This window comes from Mustelus asterias, chromosome 1 (assembly GCF_964213995.1).
Source record: "Mustelus asterias chromosome 1, sMusAst1.hap1.1, whole genome shotgun sequence".
Classification (NCBI taxonomy): Eukaryota; Metazoa; Chordata; class Chondrichthyes; order Carcharhiniformes; family Triakidae; genus Mustelus; species Mustelus asterias.
Window position 1 is genome coordinate 66,081,942 of NC_135801.1, and position 14,007 is coordinate 66,095,948.

Consider the following 14,007-nt stretch of genomic DNA (forward strand, 5'->3'; position numbering starts at 1 on the left):
ATGAGATTAAGTAGTGTTTATGAAGTTTTGTTTGAAAAGATATGTGTAGAAGGTAAATTTTAAAAATATAATTCCACCAATCCCCTCTAAAATGAATCACAAACAATACATTTAAGAAGTGTGATGTATTTTTGAAGAATGAAAAGTGGCAATATAAACTAAATCGTTCAATTTGGGTGCAAGGGCTCACATATACAAATCTTTGAAGATAAGGCTGTTAAGGAAAATATATAGAATTTTGGCTATCTCAACAGAAGAATAGAGGACAAAAGCAAGGAAATTATTCTAAACCGTTAGAAATTATTGGTCAGGCCCCAGCTGGAGGACTGCATCCAATTCTGAATATTACAATTCATGAAAGATGGCATGAGAGGGAGAGAAGATGCCGAAGATATTTGCCAAAATAGTAGCAGGGATGAGGAATTTCTGTTACGTTGAGAACTGGAGAAACTGGGATTATTCTCCCCTTAGCGGAAAATTTAGCAGGAGTTTTCAAAGTTATGAAGTGTTTCATAGTGGCAAAATAGTCAAGTAACCAAAAGAGACTGATTTAAGGTAATTAGGAAAGGAACCAAGCTGAGGATTTTTCTTAAACTCAGCTAGTTATAATCAGGAATGTAATGCCTGAAAGGATGCTGAAAGCAGAGTCAATGTTAACTTTGAAAAGGAAAAATGGATATATAATGCCTGAAAGGATGCTGAAAGCAGAGTCAATGTTAACTTTGAAAAGGAAAATGGATATATAATTGAAAAGGAAACATTTGCAGGAAAGAGCAGGAAGTGGAGTTCAGCTATCTCTTTCAAACAGCTGGCACAGACAGTGAAGCAAATGGCCTCTTTCTGTGCTGTATAATTGTGAAGGCAAACCCACTGTTGACACCCACTCAGATAAATTTGAGTTTAGCCATTAACTGATTCAGCCACTTATTTTAATACTCTCCCAATTTTTAAAAAAGCTTCAGGAGAGATAAGCTACTGAATCGATAACGCCAGCATTACTATCAACCTAAAGTCAAAATTATCCTCACTTACTATTATCCACGCAAATTTAAGATATATTTTTTTCTTCCTTTCCAAACCATGCTTCAGCCAAGAGGCTAACAGAGGTTCTTGCTCCCAGATGTTTCAGCTGCTGCTGTTTATCCTTGATCCATTTATTCAATTGTGGGTAGAAGCAGTTGAGAACTGCTCATCAAGTGGTTTTACATCAGTTATCTCTTTTAAAAAATTATCCTTGGAATGGGGACAATATTGACATTTATTGTTCATCATTAGAACTAAACAAAGAGTTTGCTAGGTTACTTGAAAGTGCACTAAGACTGAACCTAGCAGCATCATGTGCAAGCCAGACAAGTGAAGGGGAGGAAAGTTCCAGTCCTTGAAGCACTGGAGACCCTACTCGAATTTTTTGTGGTTTTGGGGACTATTTTTCCTGGCATTGTCCCATAATTTACCAAACTTCTGACGGCATTTAAACTTCCAAACTCTAGATTGCTAGTCCAGTACGCTAGCCACTAAACTAAATTCAACTGTAGTTAATCCTAATATATATTCTTTTATAACATATATATATATAAAAAAGAAAAGCTAAATTGTTTCTTTACATATTCTTGAAAGAGGAAGATGGCATTCTTCCACCATATCAGCTTGATTTGAAGCAGAAATAAGAAAGCATCCAAAGATCTCTTGAATAGTTTTGTTGTATTCATTGACTGCATCTGCAAACTCTTCTGGAAGATCCTCCAAGAACACCTAGAATATAAAGTTTGCTGTTACATGTTTTCGATAATAATCAAAGGTGCTTTTGCATTTGGTGTTTCTGTAACCTGGCAAATCTGTGTACATTGCTGATATTCAATTAAATGTGGGTCTGCAAAGCAAAAGGGTTGAAACAGATTGTTCGATCAAGTTCCAAGAGTTTTCATTTTTTACTTATCCAATCCTTTGTTCAGAGAAATAAGCTTTATCGCATGTATTTTCCAGAATACAATTGTCTTTGTTTATTTGCATTTAGTTGACACCAGTTTGCAAACAGAGTTCATTAATGCCAGATGGAAAAGTTGTAAGGCAACTTCAAAACATCTAATATGCAAAGGGAATCTTAAACTTTCATTAACCATATGCTTCCTTTTATGCAACTGATTTTTTTTTGCATTTAGAATTATGTAAGCAGAATCTGTGGCACTGCAATAAAGGTCATTGTTGCAAAAATGTTATCACAGTCCGCAATTTGTTTTTAAAAGCGACAATGGTACACTTTCCATTTTGACCTACTAGACAGTATCAAGCACACTGAAATCAAGAACAGTGCAGTTAAGTGTTGTGTAAGGATTCCCCATTCCCACCGACCAATAACATCCCTTTATCCAAATTCAGCAGAATACACCTTTGAGTGCCAGTCCCATATCAATGTGACATTAATTTGGAAAATTGGCCATCTGATGGATTGCCATTTGAAGAGCAAATCAGAGCAGCCTAGTGTTTTCATCATATATCTACTAGGAGCTGAATTTAATCAGGACAGAATGTGCCCCAAGGCTGGGGCAAACCGGCCTTGGCCTTTTGCAGGACCCCCAAGCCGCTTTTTGATCCCACTTGTTGCCATCAGGACTCCAATCTCTTTAAAAGATGGGAGCTCACAGTCAGGTAGTAGCCACTGCTGGGGCTGCACACAGCTGTGGTCATGCAAGGATGGACACCCCTTTTTCCCCCCTCCTTCTCCCAATTTCACCCCACCTCCTCCCCCATCTGCCTCCCCTTTCCCTCCATCCATCTTCCCCCATTCCCCTCCCTCCCTTTCCACCGCCCGCTCTCCCCTTCTTCCCTCCCATCCCCACCAGTCTCCACACCACACCAAACCCCCCCCCCGCCCCAAGTGCCATCGACTCACAAATACTAGGACAGCGATTGGAAATACTACAGGATTTTGGAAAAGGATGGCCGCAGCTACCGGAGTGATAGATTTGTGAAAATGCAAACCATTTCACTCCATTCATAAATTGAGTCTCGTGTCTTTCGTATTTAGTTTTAAAATCATAACCCCATAAAACCCAAACTATCTCACTTTTGCATACCTTTGACTGGTGGAGTGTAGCCCAGTCCTTTTCAGTGGAACATGCTGGAAGATACATTCTTCCAAAGAGGTTTGATAACACCAGAAGTAAAGACTCCATAGTTTCATCAGAAAAGCGGTCCAAACCTGTAGTAATATTAAACATATAAATTATCAATATTCTGACAGGTTAACAATACCCGTTATTCTCACCTGATGCCATGTGTTACCAGATCCTGCTAAACTAACCACAAACATTTAGACATTGGTAATAAATAAGCCAATATAGCAACAATTATTTCTATTAACTGTGAACTATCAAACCCCACTGTAACTACTGTCCTCTTGGGACATGACCAATTCTGCACAAGAGGATTGATGAGGGACCCATTCCCAGGTCGTTCGTAATGGTGGTCTGCACTGACCAACTGGAAGCTCGCAACTCAATGTCTAATTTTCACTTCATCTCATTGCAAGGTGCTTCACAGCATAAACACTCTTATGAAAGACTGCCCATGTTTTCCTATTGCTATAGTGCAGTACATTGTTGATAATACTTTCTCTATCACCAAGTGTCTAAACTTAAATCATTACAAAAGCATTGTTCAAAAAAGCAGAATTTGAGATAAGTAATCTTCTGAAATTCGAGGTTATCCAGCATAAGACATGAGTATTGCAATCACATATCTTTCATTCTCTGTTGTCTTGAAGTTAAGATTTTACCTTTTCCTGCCGGTTTCTCAAGCTGACAGCAAATCTTGTGGAATAGACCTTTCACCAGGAAACTGACAAAGACAAAGTTGGCTGGTTCGTGATAATGCAACTGGGTCACCAGCTCTGCAAATCCTTGTGGTGTGCCATCTACATCCACAAAACCCTGCAAAAATCAATTAATTGTTCATTTTAACTACAACTATGCATTCTACTTAAATTACTCTTAAGCATAACATTATAATTGATAAAGGGTAATAATAGTCTCACCTGGAATCAATGGAAATATATAAAAAAGAAATTGGATGGCCTTCTAATATAATTCAGATTCTTCATTTTACACACGAGCTCAATTTTAAAAGTTGCAGCTTTTAGAATTATTCATTAGCTTTTAATGACTTTAATCAGAACTAACATGCATACAACTCTGACATTCTGCTGCTTTAAGTCTCAAAAGATTTGATCAACATGGCACAGCTACACATGAAGATGGGGTCCAGTGTGGTCTGCAGTCTTTTTCCTAGCTGCCTTCGCATTAAACAACAAAATTTGACACAGGCCATAAGATTATATTGCAGCAGATGGTCAAAGGTTTGGTCAGAGATGGGCTTTAAGAAACATCTTAAAGAGAGAGAGAGAAATTAAAGGTTTAAGGAAGGAATTTCAGACTTTGGGGCCTAGGCAGCTGAAGACATGGTGATCAGGTTATTTCAGATATATCACAGGGTTTAAATTAATTTACAGGATGTAGACATCACTGGCTAAGCCAGGCATCTAGGCCCACTCTTAGCTACCGTAGAGGTGGTGGTGGCGGCGAGCTGCCTTCTTGAACTGCTGCAGTTCTTGAGGTTTAGGTATACCCACAGTGCTGTAAGGATTTTGGGGCTGGAGAGGATTGCTGAAATAGGGAGGGTTAAGGTCATGTAGGGACTTGAAAACAAAAAAAGGAAAGACATGCTTTTATATAGTGCATTTCATGACCACAGATCTCTCGAAAAAGGTGATTTTCTTTACAGCTCGTGAAGTATTTTTGAACTGTAGTCTCTGTTGTAAGGATGAGAATTTTAAAAGTGAAGTGTTGCTTAACTGGGATGGGTGGTGATCCTGATACAAGGACATGGGCAGCAGAATTTTAGATGACAGCAAGTTTATGGAAGATGGAATGTGGCAGAGGCCAGGAGTGCACGGGAAGAGTCAAATCTAGAGCTAATGAAGACATGGATGAGGGTTTCAGCAACATTTAATTTGAGGCATCGGCAAGCCAGGCGATGTTACAGAGGTGGGAAAGGGATCTTAATGATGGTATGGATATGTGGCATAAACTCAGCTTGGGATCAAATCTGACACCAAGGTCATGATCAACTTGGTTCATCTCTAGTTGCCAAGGAGAGGGATTGAGTCAATTGTGAAGCAACCGAGTTTGTAATGGATTTTTTTCTTTCATGTATTTGGAGGAAATTAGTACTGGATGTGGGGCAAGCAGTCTGATAATCTAACAATAGAGGAGTTGAATAAGATTGTGGAGAGATTGTGGGTATTGTTAATATAGTTATAAACTGTTAAAATATGTCAAAATAATTTCTACAGCTTAGACAAGAACAAGAAAATAGAACTGAGCCAAAAACAATGTTGAATAATGGCGACAAGTTGTAATGATACACTCATTTAAAAAAAGAGGAGGCTTTGAGGTAATGTACCTGAGGTTTTTAAGATTGCAAAGTGATTAACAAATTTGAAGCTGGTTCACATAACGCAACAAAGCAATTAGACATGCTTTCAGTGAAAGGAGGAATCAAAGGATATGGTGAAACGGTCACTATTGTAGTCTTTTCCTACACTTATTTTATTTTCTGAAAAAATTTAACTAGTTATACAAATTGATCAAGAGTTTTTAAATATTTTTGTGTCATTAATTTCACCTCCCGCTTTCACCCAAACGACGGATCACAGATAAAGGATGTTTGGTACTCTCCTCCTCACTCTGACCTCTCCTTTTACCATTGCTCCAATGAAGTTCAATGTGAGCTTAAGGAAAAGCAGCTCATTTTGGCACTGAAGAACCTTCCCAGTCTCAACGCGGAGTTCAGCAATTTTAAATCCTAATCTCTTCCACCATTTTTTTAATGACAGTTGTTGGAGATGATTCTTCTATTTCCCATTTATGCCTTCTCTAGATTTTTCTTCAATTTACTTATCTGCTCTTTACTATCAAATTTTACTTCTGCTATCATTACTTTTGGCATTAAATTTCTCCTGCCTTCCACCCTTTTACAGACCTTCCCAGTTGTTCTTTCACCCGTGCACTTGCTTAAAACCTTTTACATGTCTAACTTTGCCTATTTCTGACAAAAGTCCTTAACCTGGAACATTAATCCTGTTTCTCTCTGCACAAGTGTTGCCCGACCTGCTGAGTATTTCCAGCTTTTCATGGAGAGAATGGTGCCTTTAGAATGCTGAAAGGGGAGAGTAAGTGGTGTCCAGTGATGACAATAGTGCTGGAGGTAGCAGAAAATACTTAAGATAATCAGTTGATGGTGGAGGCTGATGGTATGAAAGGCAAGGGTAAATGTACTCAAATGTTAAGCTTTCTGGCATGATGAGCTTTACAACAGATACAACACTAGCTCAAAGATGGAAGCATTTTGACAAAGAAACGATTTTGTCATTGCATTACTGGTGTGACTGGGAAATTCTATTGTAATTGATACCAAAGCACACATGCCATTAACCCAGGTTTTTTTTTTAAATACACAAGGTTTTTTTTAATTTATAAATGTTCTGAAAGCACTTAGTTCATTTCTTATTTTAAAGTTAAAATTTGGTGAAAAATTCAGGAGTGATTAGAAAGATACCTCAACAATGAGTTCCTCTAAATGAGATGATAAGCCAGACAAACAAGGTTTTCGATTCAATCTTTGGCCTCTTGCGGATTTGGTTAATCTCAATTGCAGAAATCTCATCTGTCAACATTTTTGACAAGACAGTTTTAAATCTTACCCCCTTGAGAAGAAACTGCAAACAGGACAGGAAGTACAGCTTCAATACCAACTGCTTCTTCTTGTTATCATAACACAACATAGAATGCTGCAGCAAAGACAAAGCCTAAGGGAAGAAATACATTTTTCAGTTGTCAAAGTGTATTCACTACAAAAGTATATTTAACAGGTTCAGATGAGCTAAAAGCTATTCTGTGCAGTTCTGCTGCAAGTGTATTGCAGATGTGGCAAAATACTTTTGAATAAAAGTTTCATTTTGGCAGTTCTGCTGATAAATAGTCCAAGACTCATTTAAATTAGTAATTGAACGCCAAAATTACAGGGAAGAGGAGAATCGAGGAAGTGCACAAACAATGCAGATAACGTTTTCCTGCTAATTAAATTTAATAAAACACTGCAGTAGTTTCTGTCACTTTGAATGTGGCGGCAGCAGGAGCAGCAACATGCTGAATTTTAGTTACTTAATCATTTTTATCTTGCCTTTATTCCCGTTTAAGTCATGCCCACAAGGGAAAACATTCCTTCTGCATCCACTCTATTAAAACCATTCATAATTTTAAAGCTTTGGTTTCTCTTTAAGGCCTTGCTAACCTTTGGTACAAGTTATAGTGATTGATGTATTTGTACCAAGATTCCTTTGTTCCTCTATTCCACCTAGACTTGCACCTTCCAAGTAAAAGGTGACAGTCCTAGACTTCCTGCCTAAATGTACTACCGCACATTTATCTCTATTGAAAACCATTTGCCAGTATTTGCCCATTCTGCGAGTTTACTTAATATCCCTCCTCTAATTTGTTGCAATTCTCCCCATCCACCCACTCCTCCCAATTTGGTGGCATCCACAAAATTAGAAATTGTATATTTGATTCCAATTTTATAACAGTATATTTCTAATACGAGTAAACAAAAGAAATACTGCCGCAAAGTTAAAATAGAACTTCATATTTTCAAATAATAATGCAGTGATGAAGTTTCCCCAATAATTAAATACCTTGGCTTTGGCATCCATCGTGTCCTCAGCTTTCGCAACCAGCAGCAGAAGACGAAGCACAAGAGAGGCAGATAGAGGAAACTGGCCACTAAGTAGGGGAACACTTGCTTTGAGAAGTCTCTGTACTTTGGGCATTGGGACACTGTAAAAGACCACATTACCAATCAAATCGAAACCTCGTCTTCCAGCTCGTCCAGACATCTGGAGAGAGAATTTAGGCAAGGTTAGCTACTACAAGTTTAGATTCTTGTCTTCATACAGCCATCACTGTAACAATCATTTGTAGAAAATGTATACTTTGTTACATAGATTGTTTCAACAGATTAAACACAACAAGTTTCTGGTTTAGTCTGTTTAATGTGATCAGGAATAGGAACTTAGCTAGTTTGGGTGGAGGCCGAGGACTCCATTTCCCGGCAGTCCGGAGATCTCAGGGCATTGCTCGGAGAACAACAGGGTGATAGGCTGCGCATGTTCGGTTTTAGGTTGTTTAAGTTAACTCGGCCATGCAGAAAATCTGGAGTGCACCTGTGTGGTGTGAAAAACAAGGATCACAAGACCCAGGTTTGTCGCCACAGCTACGGGAGTTCCAGGGCCAAGAGAGAGAATTCAGAGGGAGAACACCCAGAGAGAGGTCCCACAGATGAGTGGTAGGAACCACCACAGACGTGGATCCATGGAGTTAATTGTCTTTGGAGGATGAAAAAAAGGCACCAGGCTGCAAAACTGCTGCTGTTGACATGCTCCAAGGAGTATGGGCTCAGAGAAGCCTTGTAGAGCTGAAAAGACAGGGAAAGATCAGTGACACTATGCTTCAGGAAAAAGTACCCCTTTGGAGCAGTGGTGTTCAGCTCAGCAAGTTTGAAGAACTAGAGTTGTGCTAATGAGTAGGTGCTCGACTGCAACCTCAGTAAGCTAGTGAAACCTTGTCTCAGGAGATATTGTAAATTGTTTTACTTCAATTGTTCGAAGTTTATTTTAGTTTGCTTAAACCTGTGGAATCTTGTGGCTTTATTCTCTTAGTAAGTATATTGGATTCCAACTTTGTCTACTTTAAGCTGAATGTTATCAGTTCCTAACTAGATTGTACAAAAAACTGGGGGTCTGGAAACGGCTAATAAAAAGTGATACAGTTCTGCATTTACTGATCTTTCCCCTCTTTCTTGAGATTATTTCCAACCTCTCTTGTAATAATCCTACAACATGACCATGCATAATTCTTGGTCCAAATGAAGGCTAAACAGTTAATTTCAAAGCCCCTGTCAAATTCACTCCTACACCGAGGCTTCAAAAACTGCCTCAATGACCAAGATTGAATCTATTTCTAGCTTTCCATCTCTTCATGAAAGATAGACCAAGGCTCCGCTCAGTAGCATCTCTAATCCAGACTGATCACACCAAAGTCAATTAGTACCCGTTACATTATAGCACCAGTCATCTTATGTAGTTGTTCTCACAAGCAAAAAATATTCAGGTTTTCCGGATACATGAGATACTTCAAATGTGACATATACAGGGGAGTCCACTTGTTACTTAATAAGTAGACACCTTGCATGAGTGACAAATCTTTTCCTAAAACAGTGAAAGGTCAAAACCAAATCTATTTGCCTCAAAAGAACAATTTTAGAGATTTAAAAAAGGAAATTTACCAAGACCCACACAAACATACGAAATAGGAGTGGGCCACTCAGTCCTTCAAGTCTGCTCCACCATTCAATAAGATAATGGCGAAACTGAATGCAACCTCCTGCCTAACCACACACACAGCCCACCCCCAAGGTACCTTTCACCCCTTATTTACCAAGAATCTATCTACCTCTGCCCTGAAAACAAAGACTGTGCTTCCACTGTCTCGAAAGGAAGGAGTTCCAAAGACTCTCATCCTCAGACAAAAATTCTTCTCATCTCTCTCTTCAGTGGATGACACCTTTTTAAAAAAGTGGTAACTATTTCTAGATTCTCCCACAAGTGGAAACATCTTCTCCAGATCTATCCTCTCATCACCTCTCAAGATCTTATATGTTTCAATCAAGTCACCTCTTCTCCAGCAGATACAAGCCCAATCCATCTAAACTTCTCTCATAAAATAATCTACCCATTCCTGGCATTAGTTTGGTAAACCTTCGAATGCATTTTCACCCTTCCTTAAATAAGATGACCAATAATGTACCTCCCACAGTCCTAAAGACATGCTGTATAGGTGCACTGGCCATGTTAAATTCTCCCTCGGCATATCCGAACAGGGCCAGAGTTTGGCGACTAGGGGATTTTCAGTGACTTCATTGCAGTGTTAATGTAAGCCTACTTGTGACACTAATAAATAAAGTTAAACGGTACTCCAAATGTGGTCTCACCAGTGTTCTGTACAACTGAAACATCACCTCCCTGCTTTTGTATTCAATTTTCCTTGCAAAAAATAACATTCTATTAGCTTTCCTAATTACTTGATGTACCCCCATACTTGCCTATTGTGATTCATGCACCAGGACACCCAGATCCCTCTGAACCTCAGTGCTCTGCAATCTCTCACCATTTAGACAATGCGCTTCTTTTTTATTCTTCCCGCCATAATGGACAATTTCACATTTTCCCACATTACACTCCATTTGTCAGATTTTTGCCAAGTCACTTAATCTACGTCCCCTTGTAGCCTCCTTATCTCCTCTTCACAATTTACTTTTCTATATGTATTTCTATCAGCGATAAATTTAGCAACCATACTTCCAATCCCTTCACCAAATAATTTATATAAATTGTAAAGAGTTTAGGGCCTACACAGGCCCACGAGTTACATCCTGCCAACCAGAAAAAGACCCATTTTTATATCTTGTTAACTAGCCAATCTTCTATTCAAGCCAATATATCACCTCCTACAACATGAGTTTTTTTACTTTCTGCAATCAATGTGGCAACTTATTAAATGCCTTCTGGAATAGTAAGTCCAGTACATCCTTTGGTTCCCCTTTATCCACAGCACATCTAATTCCTTAAAAAAAATGTTTCCACACAATTTCCCTTTTCACAAAACAATGTTGACTCTGCCTGATTGCCTTGAATTTTTCCAAGTGTCCAGCCATAATATCTTTCAACAATATCTTCCAACATTTTCCCTCTGCCAGATTTTAAACTGACTGGCCTTGAGTTTCCTGTTTCCTCCCTTTTTGAGCAAAGGAGTTACATTTGCTATTTTCCAATCTAATGGTACCTTTCCTGAATCCTGGGAATTTTGGAAAATTAAACCCCACACATCAAGATTTGTTAAAGGAGGCCTATACAGCACTCCCATAAATGACTTCCTGCCTTTATCATTTCTAATCTCGACCCACTGATTCTACATCCTGGTTTTCTGAATTTAGGTGATTCCTCTCTACTGAACTGATACCATCATTCATCAGTAGAGCCACGCTTCCACCTTTTCCAAGCTTCCAGTTCTCCCCAAAAGTCATGTACCCTTCAATATTCAAGGCCCAGCCATGTCTCTGTAATAGCTAATAGATTATACTTATTCATTTCTATTTGCATTATCAGTTTTGTTTCAAATGCTACATATATTCAGATAGACCTTTTAGTTTTGTCCTGATAGTATTTTTGTAACCTCGAGCTTTGGCCGCTGCTTTACTCTTCGATTTGTACTCTTTATCCCTTCCTGTCACATTCTGTTCATCATTTCCCATATTAATACCTTTTACTCTTGCCTTGTCTCACATCTTCCCAAATCTGATCCCTTGCCCCACTATTTAACTTAAAACTTTCTCTCCGCCCCTAGTTATATGGTTGGCTAGAACATCAGTCCCAGCACAATTGAGGTATAGACCGTCAAAACGGTACAGCTCCCACCTTCACCAGCACTGGTGCCAGTGCCCCATGCACCTGAACCCACCTCTCCCATACCTGTCTTTGAGCCACACATTAACTTCCATAATTTTATTTGTACCATGCCAATTTGCACATGGCTCCTGTCATAATCCAGAGATTATCTTTGAGGTTCTGCCTTTTAATTTAGTGTCCAGCTCTTCAAACTGACACGAGATAACCACTTCCCTAATTCTACCCATGTAGTTGGCACCTACATGGACTATGACAAGTGGATCCTCCCACCTCCCAATGCAAGTTTGCGCAAAGTCCTCAACCCCAGCAATCGACAGGTAACACAGCCTTCCGGACTCTCTCACTTCACTGCAATGACAATAGTGTCAATCCCCCTCAGTATACTGTTCCCTATTGCTGCTACATTCAAAGAACATAACAGCGCAGTACAGGCCCTTCAGCCCTCGATGTTGCGCCGACCAGTGAAACCAATCTAAAGACCATCTAACCTACACTATTCCAATATCATCCATATGTTTATCCAATGACCATTCAAATGCCCTTAATGTTGTCGAGTCCACTACTGCTGCAGGCAGGGCATTCCACGTCCTTACTACTCTCTGAGTAAAGAACCTACCTCTGACATCTATCCGATATCTATCACCCCTCAATTTAAAGCTATGTCCCCTCGTGCTAGCTATCACTATCCGAGGAAAAAGGCTCTCACTATCCACCCTATCTAATCCTCTGATCATCTTGTATGCCTCTATTAAGTCACCTCTTGACCTTCTTTTCTCTAACGAAAACAACCTCAAGTCCCTCAGCCTTTCCTCATAAGACCTTCCCACCATACCAGGCAACATCCTGGTAAATCTCCTCTGCACCCTTTCCAATGCTTCCACATCCTTCTTATAATGCGGCGACCAGAACTGTACGCAATAGTCCAAGTGCGGCCACACCAGAGTTTTGTACAGCTGCAACATGACCTCCGGGCTCTGAAACTCAATCCCTCTACCAATAAAAGCTAACACTCCGTACGCCTTCTTAACAACCCTATCAACCTGGGTGCCAACTTTCAGGGATCTATGCACATGGACACCGAGATCTCTCTGTTCATCCACACTACCAAGTATCTTACCATTAGCCCAGTACTCTGTAATCCTGTTACTCCTTCCAAAGTGAATCACCTCTCACTTTTCAGCATTGAACTCCATTTGCCACCTCTCAGCCCAGCTCTGCAGCTTATCTATGTCCCTCTGTAACCTGCAACAACTTTCCGCACTGTCCACAACTCCACCGACTTTAGGGTCATCCGCAAATTTACTAGCCCATCCTTCTACGCCCTCATCCAGGTCATTCATAAAAATGACGAACAACAGTGGCCCCAAAACAGATCCTTGCGGTACACCACTAGTAACGGAACTCCAGGCTGAACATTTCCCATCAACCACCACCCTCTGTCTTCTCACAGCTTGCCAATTTCTGATCCAAGCCGCTAAATCACCCTCAATCCCATGCACCCGTATTTTCTGCAATAACTTACCGTGGGGAACCTTATCAAATGCTTTACTGAAATCCATATACACTACATCAACTGCTTTACCCTTATCCACCTCTTTGGTCACCTTCTCAAAGAACCCAATAAGGTTTGTGAGGCACGACCTACCCTTCACAAAACCGTGTTGACTGTCCCTAATCAAATTATTTCTTTCTAGATGATTATAAATCCTATCTCTTATAATCCTTTCCAAAACTTTGCCCACAACAGAGGTAAGGCTCACTGGTCTATAATTACCAGGGTTGTCTCTACTCCCCTTCTTGAACAAGGGGACAACATTTGCTATCCTCCAGTCTTCTGGCACTATTCCCGTAGACAATGACGACATTCATTTTTGCTCCCCCACTTGAACGACTTCCTGTACCACAGTGCCATGGTCAGCTTACTCTTCCATCCTGCAATCCTCACTCTCATGAAAACAAGCAGATATAACCCTAAATATGTTGGCCAAATAAACTGGGGCGGGGGGGCGGGGGGGGGGGGGGGGGGTTTGGGGTGGTGGGGGGTGAAGAGTCTGGCAAGGCAGACTGCATAAATAAGGGAAACACTCAGACAGATGATGATTATAGCTCAGAGCAGTCATACTTTCCCAAGTAAAAGGCGTCCAGCAAAAGCTTGAGTTCCTTCAACGAGCACAAAAATTAAAGGAGACTTTAAAAAACATGACAAATCTAGAGCTAATAATGCAGAAGAAAATATTTTCCCAAATAAAAAGGGGAGTAAATTTAAAAGAAATAGAAAGATGAAAGGGGAAAATGGAATGGATTTTAAAATGAAAGTAAAACAAAAGTTGACTGAGGACGGATTAATGATGAAAATGGAAGAATTGCAGATATCATTTGAGTACTTGACTTGGTTTGACAGAAGAATTAGAACAAATTTAATTGGACAG

The 14,007-nt window shown here is 39.8% G+C and overlaps 1 protein-coding gene across 1 annotated transcript in view; it reads right to left on the reverse strand.

The window, feature by feature from the left end:
- LOC144493854 (putative ATP-dependent RNA helicase DDX60) overlaps positions 1 to 14,007 on the reverse strand; it is an 84,010-nt gene that overhangs the window by 7,481 nt on the left and 62,522 nt on the right. The window contains exons 29-33 of the mRNA XM_078213427.1: positions 7,751 to 7,951; positions 6,761 to 6,865; positions 3,776 to 3,929; positions 3,075 to 3,199; positions 1,605 to 1,752 (exon numbers count right to left, since the gene is read on the reverse strand). Coding sequence (XP_078069553.1) covers positions 1,605 to 1,752; positions 3,075 to 3,199; positions 3,776 to 3,929; positions 6,761 to 6,865; positions 7,751 to 7,951 — 733 coding nt within the window. The remainder of the gene's footprint in view (positions 1 to 1,604; positions 1,753 to 3,074; positions 3,200 to 3,775; positions 3,930 to 6,760; positions 6,866 to 7,750; positions 7,952 to 14,007) is intronic.